The sequence below is a fragment of the Macrotis lagotis genome, chromosome 7 (assembly GCF_037893015.1).
Source record: "Macrotis lagotis isolate mMagLag1 chromosome 7, bilby.v1.9.chrom.fasta, whole genome shotgun sequence".
Classification (NCBI taxonomy): domain Eukaryota; kingdom Metazoa; phylum Chordata; class Mammalia; order Peramelemorphia; family Peramelidae; genus Macrotis; species Macrotis lagotis.
The window spans coordinates 158048186-158067790 of NC_133664.1; the positions used below are offsets into that span (position 1 = coordinate 158048186).

The following is a 19605-nucleotide window of genomic DNA, read 5'->3' on the forward strand; positions in this document are numbered from 1 at the left end:
GATTTTTCATTAAGTGAGAAATAAGCATTTATTTTACATCCAAGGGCAGATTTTTCTGAATAATTTTTTCCCTCTTAAATACTGGCACACAATTCAAAAGGTCAATAAACGGATTCTCTCTATTATTACTATGAGAATATATGCTATTTTCAATGTTACCTTTTATGATTTGTGTATGTGTGTGTGTCACTATTTCAGATATATTTATACTCAGGAATAGTAAACAAAACCCAGCTAAGCACCCAGGAAGGTAAAGGATGTTGAGGATTAAAATCCATTCAGGACATCAGTCTGAATTGCAATTTTTTTTCTTTCCCTCAAAAGTTGAATAACCTTGACCAAATCACTTACTATATTCATGCATTCATTTAACCAATATACATGAATTACTTACTGTGTTTAAGGGAATATGCAAGATACTGGGAACATACAAAGATATATACGAGTTCATTTCCTCCAGGAGTTTAAATAAGGCACCGGAATCAATAGTCTGACAATGGGACTAATTTAATCTTATCGTTTTACACTAAGAATCACTAAGAATTGCGTGTCCTTCAAGCATTTGTTAAACATATAGTAAATTAATTTGATATTCTTTTAGAGAATCAAGCAAAGGACCTAGTAGTGAGTCTGTGGATGAGAAAATTTGCCATTTTTTCCCATTGGGTTCTTGTAGTACTTGCCTAAGGAGAATTGCAGTCGCTATGTGATGGAAATTGACTTGAGCCTTTCTCCTAAACCACTATAATGCAGTTCATTCTCTAAGGTACCAGAGTCAAGAATGCTTCAAAAGGGTTGATCAGTGGTGGCAGGAGCTTATTACACTGGATGTTAGGTTACCAGAAGAAGGAGACATAGAGAGTAGGAAGTGGAGTCAGGAACACTTAAGGTAAGAATCAGACTTCTGAGGCAAAATCAGAAAGAATAAAATGGTCAAATTGAGAATGCCAGTGAGAAGGTCAGTAGGAGGGAAAAGGGAAGCATCAGTTCAGATTCACACCAAGAAGGATTGTACCTTACCTGTGTGAGATCAGCTAGTGGTGATATATTTTAATTTTAGTATGAAGATTAACAAGAATAAGCAAGTTCTCATGTTTTGCACCCCCCCCCCCCATCAAAGTCTAACTCTCTAAGAAACCTTTACTTTTTTCTCTTTGGTGGTTGTGGTTATGGGAATAACTCATTCTAAACTAAGTACATATTCATGGTGACAGTTGAATCTATGTACATGCATCCCATGTTTAAGTTATCTATCATTTCTACAAACCAAATGGAGCTTAACTGTTTATTGTAGGGATAAACAATTAGCACATTTTAAAATCAGGATACTGTTTATAATTCTATTATAAAGTACAGTCACTTAATGGCTTGTGGATGAATTATTAATTATATATTAATTAATTAGTATATGAATGTGGAATCATCCTGGGTGCCTATAATATGGTATTGATGAATTCAATTCAATAAATATTTATTAAACAATTACTGTTTTCCAGTCACTAAGAATGATCCTTGGGTTTATAGCCATTGGACCTGACTTTAAATGCTTTTACTTCATAGCTTTGGGACTGGGGAAATCACTTCACTTCTCTGAAATTTAGCTTCCTGAACTGTAAAAAAGAAATAGTAACAACTCTTTTATTGACCTCTCAGTTTTCTATTAGGAGAATGCTAGGTAAGCCTTCAAATGGTTGAGTTGTTGTGGATGAATTTCTTTTGGGCAGGTAGTACAAAGAAGGAATAGCTTTTTAAAGTCATTAGTGGTTCATGTTTACCCATCCTAAGTTTTACAATCCTTTATCAGTCAAGATTCCTATTTAAATTAGCACCAGCAAACATTGCAGAACATTCAAAATAAAATTCATCAAAAACTGAAGCTAAAGGTCTGCTGGAAAATTGTATCCAAATTTCCCTCCAGCTCAGAATTCAGAGATCTTGTCATGTTCTTTTGAGAGTTAGAGGAGCCTTTAGGGACCATGTTGTTTAATCTTCTCATTTTAAAAATAAGGTCCAGAAATATTAAGTGACTAGTTAAAAAACATATAAGTATTAATTATCAGAAGCAGAATTTGAAACCAGGTCCTGAGAGTAAGTAGTCTTTCTGTAGGACTACATTGCTTTCATGGTTGATTCTTGCTACTATTTGCACAATGAATAAAGCTACCTTTATTTTATGTATTAATTTATTTATTCTTTCATTCATTCATTCTTGGTCTACTATAAGAATTGGCAGTAGCACCTTTTGGACAATAAAAGATAAATAAATAAAAGATGTGAGAGGGGCCCTCTGATCATACATGAAAAATTGGAGAAATTATGTGATTAGAGCCAGACAGAACACTGATTTGTTTGTGGCAGAGAAGTGTATATAGTTCTATCATGGTGCCATATGGAGGGAGGACACACTCCTCTCTCTAGTTACAGAAAACCGAGAAAAGGGCAACAGATTAATCTTGTTGTATAGTTAGAACCAGGTTTAAAATTATGAAATGTAAACTAGTTTTAAAAGAGGCCTTAGGGATCATCACTAGTCTATCTTCCCTGTTTTGCAGATTTGGAAGGGGTGTGTGTGTGTGTGTGTGTTTATCTCTATATTTTCCATATGTTTCATATTGATTTTCATCTATATATGTATATACCAAATATATACATATTTTATGTGTTGATATATATTTTTATATGTTCAGAGTCAGCTCTTCAGCTATTAAGTTACAGTCTCATATGTGCATACACCTATATGTTCATATATTTGTATCTATATCTAGATATTGATTTTCATCTTTATTTTCTATATATATTGCTCATGTATTTTCTATATATGTATATATCTATATATGCACATATCTATACATATATTTTATATGTTTATGTATAGTTTCTACATGGTTTTCAAATTTGTTTTCATGTATTTTCTGTATGTCTACACATCTATATATTCATGTATATCTATATAGCTATGTATATAGATGTGCATATACCACTATATATACACATTTATTTATATATGCATGCATGCACACATTATGTATATGTATGTGTATGTGTATATGTATATGTATGTATATACATGTATATATGTAATCACATACGTTTTGGGTAAAAGAGGAGCAAAGATGAGACAGAATCGTTTCTTAGTGTTTATAGGATAATGATAATGGATGACAATGGTGGAGTATGAAGAACTATTCTAATCTTATTTAGTTTCTGTTTTTTCTTCCTTGGAAAATGGACTTTGGACTAGAATTGTCAGAACAAAAATAGTTAATAATGTTAACAGAGTTGAAGCTTCCTTGGGGAGTTCAAGTCATCAGGTCCAGATGAACAACACCCAGAAAACTGAGGTAATGTGCAGACATTACCAAGGAACCACAGCAAGTGGTTTTAGATAGATATCAGGAAAAGAAGAGCTGCCATACAGTTGCAGAGAGAAAAAGTTTGTGAAATTTTAAAAAAGAGGGATGATTGATTCTGTGAGATTGACTGTTTCTTGGCAAGATTCTGGTCCATATTGTTCTGCTGAAAAGAGTATTTTATAAACCCCTAAAAAAGGAAACTGTGATTACTGCTTTCCTTTCTAGGTATTCATTCAAAAAACTAGGATGGCTTCATCAAGAAAAGATCATTTCAGATTGATCTTGGTCATGTTGGGTGAAGACATTTTGTGACATTCCTGACAAAGTTAATTGAATATACATGTATGTATAAATATTTAAAATTATTTTCATGTATTTAGAGGTATCCCTTTTAAACAGAAAACCTGAAGAACTGTATAAAATACAGAAATATAGATTGTCCAAGATATAAGGAATTTCAGAGCAATCTAATCCAGCAACTGGAGTCCAAGGTGAGGTAAAGTAGTTTGTCAATACTTAAGAGATTTTGTCATCAATTTATTACCAATGGAGAAAGGCAGTGGGATATAGTAGAAAGAACACTTCTCATTTAGAAACCAGTGTGATCTCTGCAACACTGAATAGGCTTTTTCTGTTATCCCCCAAGCAAAATGAGAATTATTCTCATTTTGAATTATTATGTACATTATTTTATAGGGTTGTTTTAAGAAAAGCATGCTATAATACTTAAAGTGCTATAGAAATGTGAGAAGTTATTATTTTCAAGGAATTAAAGAACCTTTTGATTAATGTCAGCTAAAAAAAGTCAAAAGATAAAATCTTAAATGGCAACTGAATTACTCAACCACAAAAAAGTAATTATGTTCCTCCTTCCCCCTTTAAATTGTTCTAAAATGTTTTGTTTCTGTCCTTTTAGGTTAGTTCTCTTTTAAAGACAAACAAATGAATAAGTTTCACAGAGAAAGTATATGAAAAGAAATGAAAGGTTTTTAGCTACTGTCAATAAAATGTAATTCCTACATAAAACGTAATTCCTAAAACTAGAAGAACTGGAATTTAAGAATACCTTAAAGGACCAAATTATTTCATCAGATAAATTCAGTTTTTTAAAATCTATATAACAAAGAAAATGGATTTAGGATGAAAATGTTTAATTCAAAGTAAAATTATAATAAAGTTTTAAATTGAATTGGTTCATTCAATGTTAAAACTAAGAAAAACCTGATGATAAAGAGAATTCAAAAGTAGTCCTAAAGACTGTTGAGTACTGGAACTTTTTCCTTGTTAAGGTAACCCAACCCTATTCTATGTGGTAGAACAATGACTCCTGGTTTTAGAATAAAATCTTCAATTCTGAGAAAAGAGTTCTTACTTACTCTCATTCTTCCATTTCTTATTGCTGGTCCATCTTCTGCCAACCTCAACACATACAGATCCATTTTGTATTCTCTTCCTCCACGGATACTAAATCCAAACCCTTTGGCTCCTTTCTCCATATCCACAGTAAAATAATCAAAATCCTGTTGGGGCAGAAAATAGAATAGGCAATCTTTGGCTCTCAGAGAGTTTCAGTGACCTTATTTTGCTGCTACAATTAAATTAATTTGCTTTAGGTGGCAATGGGGTCAAGGAGATGCCATCTAAGCTGGCCACTGGAAAAAAAAAGGCAAATCAAAACTTCAAACACTCTGGGCTCATTTAAATATATTAGTTTGGGTCCTTCAAAAAGCTGTAGTTTAGAAGCCTTAATTTGGGTATGATTCAATTTACTGGTAAATATGTTATCATTACATATAGTTATGATCCTATGACTTAATTTCTCTAATTCAGTAGCTGTTGAATATCACTGTTCACGTCAGGCTGTGTGTATGTGTTTAAAAATAATAGGTTTTGCCTATTAGTAAAGTGAGAATTAATGGGGCTTTGCTTTTGCTTTCTCTTTCCATGAATTGTGTAATATAAAACAGAAGCACACAAAACATAATTGATCTTCCATGCAATAGTCAAGTTCTATTATTTAGCTTCATTTTATTGATTTTTTCTTAGAAATTTTATTTTGGAGATAAAGGTAATCTTCCACAAAGGTGATAAAGATCTGATCTAAATACAGATATACTTTCTTTGTTTTAGTTCCTGATGAAGAAGCAACTAAAGATTTTTTTCCCCTGCCCTATTCCATCACCATATCTACAAAATATAAAAATTGGGTACATTAGGAATGATTAGATTTTGGATTCCTACATTCCTTCTTTGCCTAAAATTTTCAGCATCTGCCTTAACAGCTCAGTTAAATGCATTTTAACTGGGTTAAGGTATTATAATATCTAAGAATTAGCTGGCACAGCACTAGCAGGGATTAGTTCGACCCATTTCTCTTCTGTTTCAACCCCTGCACTGTCACACATTAAAGGATAATAGGACACCTCTAGAGTATTGTCCTAGTCAGTAGAAAACCATAGTTAATATTTTCTTAAATTATTTCAATGAGTATTTATCAAATGGCTATTACATGCAAATTACCTGGGGTTGCCTGTAATCAGAAAGAGGATATTGCCTCGTATCTGGAGAATGTTGCCTGTAGTCCAACAAAGGTGGCTGCCTATAGTCCAAGGGTGGTGGTTGCTGATAATCCACTCCTGGGGGGTGCCTGTAGTCCAATGGGGGCTGTCTGTAGTCTGTGGCTGGCTGCCTGTAGTCTGTAAATGGAGGCTGTCGGATGTCTGGTTTCACATCTTGCCTTGCTTTTACTTCTGATCTATAACTAAACACACCAGGATAATGATTATTTGGGCATCTTAGGTCTTGAAAGGGAGAGAAAGTCAACATCTTCAAAATTAATCATAAAAGAAGAATATGAAATTCCTCTACCTTTTTCACAATTATAGAAAAAGTAAAATAGTACTCTAGGTAAGTCATTAAATTCTTAAGTTTTAGAGTAGGTATCAACTTGCACTGGAACAGAGTTTTATCATCTATAAGTTCCCTATTCCAAAGAAATTAAAATGAACAGAATATTTTCTATTTAGCAAACAACATATATATATTTTCACCTAAAAGTTTAAGTATTTGAAGTCAAAATGATAGCTCCACCTAAACAAAGCTAATAGATTACTCTCTGTTCATAATGACATAATGACTGCAATTTTTAATTAATTTGTGTAAAAAGGTCAGGGATATTACTATGCCCAATTGTTTAAAAAAGATTTTTAAAATCTCATATATCATTGAATATCTCATGTGACATTTTCCTAGGAATCTGCACATTGTTTTTGCAAGGCAAACGGGGTTAAGTGGCTTGCCCAAGGCCACACAGCTAGATAATTATTAAGTATCTGAGACTGGATTTGAACCCAGGTACTCCTGACTCCAGAGCTGGTGCTTTATTGACTACACCACCTAGCCACCCCTACACATTACTTAAAAATAGCTATTAAATATAATCATATCCCCATAAGCTAGGTTTTTGATATCTGATTGTAGTTCATTTTTTTTCAAAGAGGATCAATATGTTCAAGTCCTTCCCTTATCGCAAAATGTCTGTGACCATGGGTCAATCACTTAACCTCTAGAGTGAAGGTGTCATCCATAAGGACATGACTCTGAACTAGATTAAAATGTAATTGGAAATACTTTACACAATAAATAAAAGCAGAATAATATTAGGATATTTTAAAATTAAGATCATATGCAGCCTGTAAGGAACCTTGCTTATTCTTATGTAGAACTATTTACATTTGACATCACCATTTCAGACAATTCTCTAAGATCAATTTGCAGAGTAGAAGCCAGATTGAATTGTTATTTCCATATGCAAGAGCAACCTGTACCAATGGACTCATAGGTTCTATCTTTATCCCTATTTTCCCCTCTATATTCTCAGTTCCCCCTTAATATAATTTAAAAAAATTTTTTCTTGTGTACTAGCTGTAAAGCATGATAATAGGTGCTGGGGGTATAAAGTAATGGTCCATGCTCTCAAAGAGTTTATGTTCTTTAACATTATTTTCATATTTACAACTATTCCATGCACTAATGTGTTTTTGAACAATTAATCAAAAGAACTAAACAGGGTGTGACTGTACTCAGAATACATATCAAATATGATATTATTAGGAGTATACAAAAAAAGAAGGGACAAGGGTACTAATTCCCTGATTTTCTCCCTTCTTAGAAATTGGGAGCCTCTCATTCTGTGGATGTTTCTATATCCTAGTCATCACCTCAATACATGCCAAAACAAAGAAAAACTCATCCCCAAACAAGGATACAAAGGACTCAAAAAGTTCCCTGTTGCTTTGGTTTGTGAAGTCAAGATGTCATAGATTAGGAGTCTTTAATTTCCCCCAAAGGGAAAATACTTGGTACCAACCTTTATAGGACTACTGAAAAGGAGAGCATTCACTCATATTGTGACCATGAATATTTAGTGTGCTTAGCTATCTAGCTCATTGCTTATTGCCATGGCAACAATGCACAATAAGTCACCCAGAGATTTAAATACAGAGAGCTGTCACAGGATGCCAAGTAAGGGAAGAAAGATAGCATTTTGTATAATGAGAATTTAATAACTCACAAAAGCTAAATTTCTAATATTGATATTGAAACATGGAAGAAGAAAATATTAAGTTCTAAGAAAAAGTTGAGATTTCTTACAAAAGAGGAAAACATATAAGGACTTTTTCCTTTGCAGTTTTATTAACTCACTGAGACTAATCTATGTTAATTTACTAAAAAATCAATATTTGGTGGGAACACATTGAATTGCCCTCAACAGATGTTGATGGCTCTTTCTGAGTCCCTAGGAAAGGTATTTGTAATGCACAATTTTTTAAAATTAGCTTTACTCAACAGATCCCACTTTGGTATTTAACCCCAACAGAGGCAAGAAATGCCTTTTGTAAGTTGCATAATTTAAACTCTGCTTTGAGCCCCAGCAAGCTGTCCAGGCACCTACTGGGAGCCTGCACAAAGAGAGGAAAATTATTTAAATAATCTTGAGTAAGATGCTTAGTTATGCAAATGCATGTATTTTTCACTTGGAATTAAACTAGCTGTCATTTGTTGGTGTGTCAAATTTCTCTCTGAAAAGTCTCCTTGACCGTGATAGGCTATATGATTTTAAGTTACAGTAGAACACTGTAATTCCATTGTTTATATTTTATTTTTGTAAAATTGCTATCATCCTCTCTGCCCAACTAAATGAATCCCTACATATAGCAATAAAGATTGATTTTTAAAAGTTTCCATTTGGATTAATAAACATTTTTAAACTATGTACAAGATGCTGTGCTGTATTCTGAGAATACTGACAGGAATCTAATGGCCTGAAGGAGGTTATTAAATAATGACCATAGCTAGAATTTATAATGTACATTAATATTTGTGGAGGATTTTATGTGGCTTACCTCATAATATCTTCACAACAACTCTGTATCTCTGTTTTATAGATGAGGAAACTTAGACTAAGGTTATGTGACTTGTCCTAGGTCACATGACAAGTTACGTCTAAGACAGGATCTGAACTCTGGTCTTCCTGGCTAGCTATTTGGGGGACATAACATGTACAAAGATAAGTAGATACAAAAAAAAAACTTCATTAGAAAAGGGCATTTTTTTCCGGCCTAGAAAGACTTTGTAAAGGAAAATTTTGTCTTCAATTAGTTGGGAGATTGTTAAGATAACAGGTTGAAATAAGAATGGTTTAAAGGATGACCTTTTATATGGTTATATGATTTGCAAAATACTTTAAAAATACTATTTCAATTTTATTTTACAAAAATTCTCAGGCATTAGTACTTAATAAAATACTTATTGATTGATTTTCTGTGTGATATTAACTAATAAATCTACTGTCTCACAAACAGATGATATAAGATCCAGCATACATAACAATGCCATTTGGAATTTTTGTAATCCTCCCTTTCTGCTGTAAGTGCTAAAAATGTTGTTTTATATTTCCATAGTTCAATATGTATGTGCTTATAATGACATTCATCTTTATGAAAGAATCTTAAAATTTGAGATATTAGAATTGTTAATTTGCAGTTGGATGGGACAATAGAGATCAGTTAACTGAAGTCTCTTATTTTTTACAGGTAAGGAAAATGAAGCCTAGAGAGGAAAGGCAAGCTAGGTTATATAAAACTAATTGAATATATTGCTTATTTAGAAAATTAATCTCCAGCCCCTTTTTATCATTTCTTACAGGATCACAGATTCAGAGTTAGAAGAGATGTTAGAGGTCATTTTTTTTCAGATGATGAAAGTGAAGCACAAGAGGTTTTGACTTGCCCAGGGTCAGTCACATAGTTACTGTCTGAGGCAGCATTAAAAAACCAGGTCTTCCTTACTCCAAATTCAGTGCCCTATTTACTGTATCACACAATGCCTTTTGGGTACAAACCAATGGAAACAAAGTAAGCTATCAATTGTCTATGTTAGTGGAGAGGGGGGGGATGTAATACAAAACATTGGAAAATTAGGTTTCAGAATGAATTCTTTTTGACTCTGATGTGTGTTATATAACAATTTGATTTTTTCCTGCAGATTTATCTTTCAAGATAAAGTGTGGCTTATTATGACATTAAGATTATTTTTCATTTTTTGAATATACACTAACTAGATAGTGTGGGAAGAAGGAAATACTTGGGAAGATGCCAACGTACAAAATAGTTAATGTCCTTGTGGGTAGTTGAGTAATACCATTTTACTGCATTCCATTCTAATGGAACACTTGGCTTAATTCCCCCAAAGGGTAGCAGACCATGTGAACATGCATGTTTGTTGATACAGAATCTAACCTGATTTGTAAGATTCTTCAGAAAGACCCAGAAGGCAAAAATTTTTTTTCTTGTAGGCTTAAGAAAATACCATTGTTGCTGCTGGGTGAGAGCCAGTAGTAGGAAGGGGTCCCCTTTTCACATGTTTGGAAGTGGACTGTCTGGATATCAGCAAGGATTCTGGATGCCACTTAAGCAACACTACTGCTGATTTTCAGTTAAAAACATAGCAATGTCAATATTCTATAGCATTTTGAGAGATTTGGGACTGAAATAACTAAGAAATAGAGGCAGAGATGTAACAAGACCCATCCATCTGTTTCATCCATCCATCTGTCTGTCTGTCTATTGCTTTGTCTATTTAGGGATATTTATGTATTTATCACCACACCTCCACATGTGTACAGATGTGTGTCTACATATATGTAGACATACATACACATCTCACCACACACTTGCATATATATAGACACATATACACACACAGATGTATATAGGATATTTCAAAAGCCTTAGTGCTATTTTAAGCTATTAAGTTTCAAATTTTAAGCCTTATGTAGTACACACATGTTCATATTAACATAAAAATGTACAGGGTATTCCAAAAGTCTTAATGAAGCTTTAAACTATTAAGGTTTAAGCTGTGTGTGAATGCATATATATTTATATATACATATATAAATACATGCCTATATCAATAAAGATAAAAGTGGGGCTGTTATTATTAATCCTAGGGTGTAGGAAATGTTTAGTTTTAAAACCAGCAAAAAAAGTTGAACAGATTATTATTGTGAGATTATAGTAGGTGGGGCCAGTGACCACAACCACCAATCTTCTTGAATAGAGGCTAATTCAGTATGAGACACCTTCTCAGGAAGGAGGTGTGAACTCTCTGTGTCAGAGGAGTGTGATTTTGAAGGGCTTAAATGACCCTAGCAGAGCCAAAAGGAGAAGCTGGCTCAGTGACTGGTGGGGCCTCTTCTACTAATTTTAAACTGAATACTAGGATGAAAGAAGAATGTTGAAATTACAGGCTGCCAAAGTTAAGTCAGGTGAAGTTTATTTCAGAGGCATCTAGATTTATTCTTGACTTTCTTGATTCTACCCTGCCTTCTCCTCCTTTTCCTTACCACCTCAACCATTCAGAACTTCCCCTTTTAAGATTGCTTTCCATCTACTCTGCATGCATCTTCGTGTATCTGATATTTCAATAATTCAATAAACATTTATTAAGAACCTACTATTAGGCAATGTGAAAAGAACACAAAAAGAGGCAAAAGATAGTTCCTTTTCTCAATTAAATGGGAGAGAAAACATGCAAACAAATGGATATGAAATAGGCGATACAGGATAAATAGGAAATAATTAAAAGAGGGAAACACTGGAATTAAGAGAGGTTGGGGAAGGCTTCCTGAAGAAACCAAGACATGGGAGGACAGCAGGAGAAAATATCCAGAGCCTTGTTTATGGAATAGCCACTAGACAGAAGAGTACATGTGAGGTAGGTAAAAGAAGATTAGAAAGATATGAGGGGACTCAGTTACGAAGGACTTTGAGTGCCTAACAAGAACATTTTGTATTTGTTCCTGGACATTATTGGAAGTCACTAGATTTATTTAGTGGGGGATGGAGAAAGGTGATATGAGACTCCTATATTAAGAAAATCCCTTTAGAGACTGAATGGAAAATAGATTATTCATATTCTTTATAAATTGTTTTCCCTTTTTGATGATAGGCAAAGTTTTTAAAAAAATTTATTTGTATTCCCAGCATCCAACCCAGTATTTAACACATCTGTCTAACTCTTCACATAGTAAAATATAAATAAATAAAATTCTTATCTTTGCCACTTGTTCCACAGTCTTCAGTGACTTTTCTATCCAGACTTTTAATTCTCTTCCCCACTCCTCCCACCATATCATGTAAATAGCTGAGAATGATAGCCTTTACTTTCTATGAAGTCAATTGGAAGAATTAGAGTAGAGCAAAACACCTGGAAATAACACCTGGGGTATGGGAACAATATTTGTTTTGCAACAGTATAAGTGAATACTGATCATCAAAAAGATATTCCCACTTCGACTTCCCCATTATGAGAGACAGTGAAAGAAGGCAGGCAGTCTGAAAATATTATAATTATGGAAAAGATCATTGAGGATTTTATATGCTCCCACAGCCTATTATTTCTTACCTTTAGCTAAAGAAAGAAAAAATTTAAATGTGTTTTTAAATCCACATTATTCTCAAATCCTATCACCACTTCCAATTATATGGAGGATATATAATAATGTTCTAAAACCCACAGTTTTATCTATCATGCTTTCCTTAGAGCTCAAGTTAGCATACAAAATCTCCTCCTGTCTTCCTTCTAAGTAATAGATATCATAAACCTAATTAGCACTATTTACACAATTTGTGAATGGGATGAGAAACTGTCATTTTTTTCTAGAAGCTCCAAGAGAGATGAGTTCCCGCCTTACCCTGGCAACTTTTTCTAGGATCAAACAAAGCTGACCATCTAATTTAAATCCCTCAATCTACTGCATAAAACTGCCAACATTTTCATTAATCCAATGCCTCTTTGTACCCAGATTTATGCTCTTAACTGCTGATAATGATCTCTTTTAACCTTCTTTAGACTCAAGGAAGATACTTCCTTTTATTTGTAAAGAAATAAATAAATGTCCTGGTTGACTTTCTTGCTATTCTTCATATGCCCTGTGTCTGACTTAACTTGAAATCTCATCTCCCATCTCCAGGTCTTTGCATGGGTTATCCCCATGTGCCTGTGATGCTCTTTCTCCTCACACCCACCTATTAGAATTCCTAGTTTCCTTTGAGGTTCACTCAAATGCCACCTTCTATATGAAGCTCTGCCTAATTTCAAAAGCTACTAGTACTTTTACCTTGAATATTATTTTATGGTCTCTTTACAAATATGTGTATATAACTAATTATATCTGTATATGCAGTTTCTCCAGTTAGAATGCAGATTCCATGAAGGCAAGATCTGTTTCATTTCTGTCTTTTAAAGTCCATCACCTAACATCATACCTGGCTTATTAAATGCTTGCTTATTTTGCACATTAGGTTAAGTGAATGAATAGGAAAAAAATTATGTTTTAGCACTAGGGATTTCTCTGTTCAATTGATTGGGCAGACCCCAATTAAGTACTAACCAGTGATTCTGGACCAGAGTAGTTAATTTCAGTCACTTATTTATAGATAGAGAAATTCAGTTGGATATATTTTGTATATCTGTAAGTCATGACTGGGTCATTCTCTGTAGTTGATAAATTGAGGTACATTAATGATTATGTGAGGGGAACAACATCCCTTCTTCCTTTCATTTTAGAGTTAAGTTAAAAGTGAGAAAATAGAGCAACTCAGAGATTCTGAGCATTCTGCTTAGAAAACACTACCTTTGACTAGGGGTTCATAATCTGGGGTGCATGAAGTGGCTTAAATTTTTTTTGATCATTTTTATTTCAATATAATTGGTTTCCTTTATCATTATATATATTTTATTTAAACATTTTAAAGCAGTATTCTGAGTAGTCCATAGACTTTACCAGAATCTCAAAGGGATCCATGACATAAAAAAATTTGAAAATATCTACCCTAGACCAAGTTGCTTCTTAATTGCAGAAATTCTCCAGTGAAGGTTAGACTGAGGGCTTGTGTCTTATAAAGGAATGTTGGAGAAAAATTTTAAAATAAGTTTTTCCATCACAAGATTTCTATGAAGCATGTACAGATATCAGTATTTTCATCCTTACAAATGAGAAGCCTGGAACATTGAAAGTCAAGTGCTTTTAAAAATAATAAGAGCAGTAAGATAAAAATGCTGCTTAGGATAACAAAAGCTTTCATTTGAAGATACTGGAAATAACACAAACTTTGTAACTCGTAAATCCCTAATTGAGCCAAATTGGTCTCATCTTCCTTTCCCCCGCTACCTGGAAAGGAAGAACATCAGAGATGCTTACCTGTTTTCATGTCCTTGCAGCTGGAGGGGTTGGGGAGGAGGTGGCTGAGTGACAGGACTGTTAGGTGCCACAGGACTTGGCTGGGCCAGAGGACTCTGCTGAGCTGTGGGGCTGTGCTGCTGGGCCATGGGGCTCTGTTTCTCCGAGCTTGGGGCAGAAGCTGGGCTGTTTAACTCTGCAGAATGAAAACCAAAGATGAAAACCCAGTCACTCAAGCATTTGAAAACAAGACTGAGGGAGTTAATAATGACCATTTTCTACTATGGGTCAGCTTGGGAATTTTTCACCTCCTAGTTTTGGTTATTTTGGTTTCCCAGTCATATTTCTAAAACTGTGAGAATCAGTCTCGCCCTGAATTAGAAACTCTTTTTCAACAATTTCTCTCAATAACATGAGTATCATTAAAAGATCATTCAATCTGGACGAAAGGAAAAAAGGTTTTTTTTAAGATTTTTTTTTTTAAAAAAAAGACAAACTAAGGTCACTGACAGTTTTATAAAAAAAGATTTGATGGAGTTTCAAATTTTAGTTCAGTTTGGATGACTTGGAGGCAAGATCTCTTAGCCACAAGTGTGAGAGTTTTGGGGTAGAAGTGTTAAATCATATTTCCCCTTTTAAACTTTAGTTGAGGATGCTAGAAACTAGCCCTATTACAATCAATTACTTCCCAGATTCCCTTCACAATGATATTGTTGTTAGTTGTATTCAATGATCATAACTCAACTCTGGGATGCCACAGTTCTATAGATAGAAAAAAAACAATCTGTTAAACATAAAGATCCTGAGTCATTTCTTTAAAAAATACTTGGCAAGGGGGCAGCTAGGTGGCACAGTTGATAGAGCAGTGGTCCAGGAGTCAGGAGCAACTGAGTTCAAATCCAGTCTCAGACACTCAATAATTACCTAGCTGTGTGAACTTGGACAAGTCATTTAACCCCATTGGCTTGCCAAAAAACAAAAAACAAACCCCAAATTCTTGGTAACCTTAATATTTTTCATATTTTGTTAAGGTTTCAACTGCAATTACTTTTGTATATTGGGACAAGGGGAGAAATTGTCATATTTCACAATGAAAACATATCAACTTGGTTCATATTTTCAGTATCTTGCTCAAAATAATGAATTTCCATTAAATATTGGAAAGGCAATGTGATATAATGGACAGAAAGCTGAGCTTGAAGTATGAAGACCTGGGTTCAAATTCTACCTCTGTGATAGCTGGGTGACTGAACTAAACACTAAATCTCTCTCAGATTCAGATAATAAAAAAAAATCCTCTCCAATATTTGCATAAAAGTTAATTATATTTGTAGATAATATCATATTTTCATTAAGGGATGTTCAGACATTTTCCATTCAGTTCTTGGTGAATAAGTAGATAGATAAATAGAGAATATCTATTGCTATATCCTTTGAAAATGACATATATTATACTTTCTTTTCTGATTCTTCTTCTGGGTTAATTTACAAAACCAGGTGACTATTTAGTGATTCAGTGACTGCTGTGAGAGTGTTAGACTATACTCAGAGGGAGTTAGATCGACAGCAGAGGGAGATCTAAATAAAACAGATGACAATGAGCTAAGTAATTACATCAACTTCTGTATAAGACACTGCTACTGAGATGCAATTTCATTCTCATTAAGCTGGGAGTAGCTAGCCCCCTGGGCAGGGGGATGTTTGAATTCATACTCCAGACTGTTATCTGGAGAAACTGTCCTAAGTTGTAAAAATGGTGACTCTCTCCCAGGCCTCAGGATGGAGCTATTGTTTCACAATGAATTTTCAAAGACTAAGTGGAAATTATGAATCAAAGACACATAAACTATTCCTATGTGGGAAAGAGCTGCCTGGTCTCCTTTGATCTACCAGAGTTTTTTCAAAATCGATCTAGCCAGATCTGAAATAAGAAGAATTCTCAAGAGCTCAAGTACTATATACTATAACCAAGCCATTTTTCAGAACTGCAGTTCTTTCATTGATGTTCAATGGGTCCCAGTATTCAACAACATAATAATTCTTCTCTGAAATTGCAGTACTATTCATACTACAAGAAATCAAATAACAGATTGTCTCTGGGTTTAAAATGTTTTGACTACAAAGTTACTTAACTTATTCATGAAAGAAATTAGTTAAGATCTCTAAGAAGTCAGGCAATAGTTGAGGAAGCTAGAAATAAAAACTCTCTGGTCCTATCATGATGGCAGCTCTGTAGAACCCATGATAATAGCAAGCAAGTCAGGAACAATCACCTCTATTGAATGGACTCCAACAACTCTGATGCCATGTTACTCACCCTCCTGAGGAATGATCCGAAGAGTTACACTAAGACCTGCATCTTTAATGAGTTTGACAATATCTGCATGAGGCATGTTGATGATAGATTGGCCATTCACAGCTAATATCCGGTCTCCAACTTTTAGTTTTGCACAGCGATCAGCAGGACTTCCATCAATAATCCGACCAATTTTATGTGGCACAGCTAAGAAGAAACCCACAACAATTGTTAGTAATACTAAAAAAGAAAAAGAAATGTATTTGTTAAGTCCCATCAATGGTTCATCAGTATTCACTCTTTAGGAGTTAGTTATATTTATTTACTGAAATCTCAATCTCTTCTCCTTAATATTCTTTAATGAATGGTCTTAAAAATAGAGTTTCACATTTTTCATGTCATATGATAAGCAATCTATTAATTTCAAATATAGAGTTTATCACCCTCAAGGAGATTACATTTGAGTTAATATACAAAAACATATGCACACACAAAATATAAATATCAGGAATGTCATTCTACATTACTCTTGAGTGGAATAAAGAAGAGATATGAATAAACATTAAAATGGTCAGTAGTTGGTGAGATGAGAAATGATTATAAGTACTTTGATTTTTGACTTCAGCTTGGCTAAGATAAAACTTAAAGCAGGCAGATTCCAAACCATATCAGTTTTTACTGAGTTCATCTCTTAGCAGTTCAGCAATTCTGCTAGGACTCAGTGCCAGTGAATGTATATTTTTTTCTTTTAGCAGCATGGAGGGTCACAAACTTTCCTTATTAGTTAAAGAAGCAAGATCATAGGATTTAGAAGGATAAAAGACTCTAGAAATCATGTAGTCTACATTCAGTTTACAACAGAGGAATATCAAAGTCCAAGAAGGGTAAGACAATTTGCTCAGTTTTAGAGTTGCAATTCAAACCTATGGCCTCTGACAACAAATTTAGTATTCTTTCTACCACAGCTTCCCATGTCTCATCTTCCCTTCCCTATTTTCCCTAGTAAGGCATCAGGGACTAGGAAGAGAAGAAGCTAGTGTTAGAAAATTAATGAGAAATGGCTATTGGTTTATTCATGTTTTGGATAGATGGGACTGATCTCATCTTTAAGAAGAGCTTAAGAAACAAGTATTTTTATTATTAACTCTCTGTAGGTTGCTTATGTGGCAGATAAAATCCTAACAAAAGATTGCAGTGAGAGAAAAATAAGCAAATTCATGAACCAGGGCTAATTTTTCTATGGTCTGGGATAATTACTGGAAAATGAAAATATTGATTCAACTTGAAATTCTGTATGAAATGTGTGATGTGTGAAAAATTAAAACATTTCCATGTTACTGATGAGACAGTGAATTTTAAAAAATAAGAACATTTTATTTAAACCATGATAACCATAGAATATTGGAATTAGAAGTTATATAAGAGGTCATGTAATCTAATTTATTTCAATATATTTGTTGATTATTCCTCCTTGTGGATGTTTAGTTAGTATTCAGCATAAAATATTAACTGATATTTTATATTAGCTTATTCAGTCTTTGTTCACAAACATGTACATTTTCTTCCTTCATACAAAGTCTTCTGTTTGAGTTCACTATCTGTAGATGGATATATACATGCTTAGGCACGAATCCATTCTAAACTAAGTACACAAGTAACCTCTTCTGATGTTAACCTGTACAGAAACTACTGTGACCAGATCAAGCAGGAAGTAATGCTTACATAGTTGAAATAGTTTGCTTGCTATAAGATCAAACAGAGCAAAGTACCTCAAAAAGTCAACATTGAGAGACTGTTTCATTTTAGGTTGGCAAGATGGTATTTTTGTAACTATAGCCCCCAAATCCCAAGAGGTCAATTATTTCCCCCTCTGCTTCAGTGAAAGACAATTTAAGAAAACTATCCCTCACAGAAGGTGATTGCATTGAACTCCATTAATGAGGAACAAAACTCATACCAAAGGAGTTTTAGGGCTTTGGGTAGTATTCAGGAAACATAATGCTAGGAATAAAGAAACAAAATTAAATAATCACTGTCTTTAAGAAGTTTATATTTTGTTGGGGAGAGGAATATAAATTATAAAGTTATATAATTAGTGTATATAAATTAATGTGTAGCACATTACTATAGCTACATTCTGTAAGCTATGTTTTACCTCAATACTTTCAACACCAGGATCCTGACCCTCTCCCTGAATTAGGTTTATTCTCTGTTAGATCTCAGACATGACAAGAGCAAACTGAATGGGCTTTCCCAGATTTCACTGGTTTGTGGGAGAGTATTCTGGGGAAGAAGAAGGAGTGTAACAGGGGGGTGTGAATGGGGGAAGAGCAGGCTTACAGTTCCTCTGGGGTCCCCTCACTCATAGAGATCATGATGCAGATAATGGTAGGTTGAAGATGAGAACTGAACCTTTTGGCCTGAACAAACAGCTAATGGGGAGTGATGAGGAGTGAGGAAGAACTTTCCTTTGACTCTCCTTGCCATTTAAAGGTGAATTTCTGTAAAAGTTCATATTAAAGTGACAGATGATCTCTTTTTGGTCTCTCTTCTTTTAGAAGTACAAAATTTAGTAGAAGCATGCATTTTTGTCACCAATTATAGGCAGCTTAGGCAGCTGTTTCCTTACAAATGATTTGCTTACCATTATTGTTATTACTTGTGAATCTGTTTCCCCCCTTTAAATAAATGAAAAGAAGGTAGCTGCCAAATCTTTGACTGGTGTGATGAATGATGATAGTAAGCAGAAATTGGGAGGGGGAGCACCATTTATCCTTGGAAAACATTTATATATACACATACATGTACATATATATATGAGTGTATATTATCATATATGCATATATACAAATATAGATTTAGATATATGTTTATACCTATTTATCCATCTATCCATCCATCCATCCATCCATCTGTCTGTCTGTCTGTTTATCTATCTATAATTCCTGGTTCATCATGAGTTGTTTGGAAAGGGAGAAAGAATTCCTTGGGATCCCACAGCAGAAAATGAATCAATAGATTAAAAAAATTGCTAGATCAGAGATTCTTTTAAACTAGTCTCTCTGGACTTGTATGCAGGACAATTACATTTATTTTTGCCTTCCTTTAGATTTCCTTGTGATTCTATATATTTTATATCTTAATGAATCAAAAAATCAAACCAAAATAAAGTTTATTTTGAGGAATCCATTGATTTTTTTAGGGCAGGT

The 19605-nt window shown here is 34.0% G+C and overlaps 1 protein-coding gene across 1 annotated transcript in view; it reads right to left on the reverse strand.

Annotated features, from left to right (window-relative positions):
* MAGI2 (membrane associated guanylate kinase, WW and PDZ domain containing 2) overlaps positions 1–19605 on the reverse strand; it is a 1847576-nt gene that overhangs the window by 127051 nt on the left and 1700920 nt on the right. The window contains exons 17-20 of the mRNA XM_074194021.1: positions 16418–16603; positions 14122–14296; positions 5874–6114; positions 4730–4873 (exon numbers count right to left, since the gene is read on the reverse strand). Coding sequence (XP_074050122.1) covers positions 4730–4873; positions 5874–6114; positions 14122–14296; positions 16418–16603 — 746 coding nt within the window. The remainder of the gene's footprint in view (positions 1–4729; positions 4874–5873; positions 6115–14121; positions 14297–16417; positions 16604–19605) is intronic.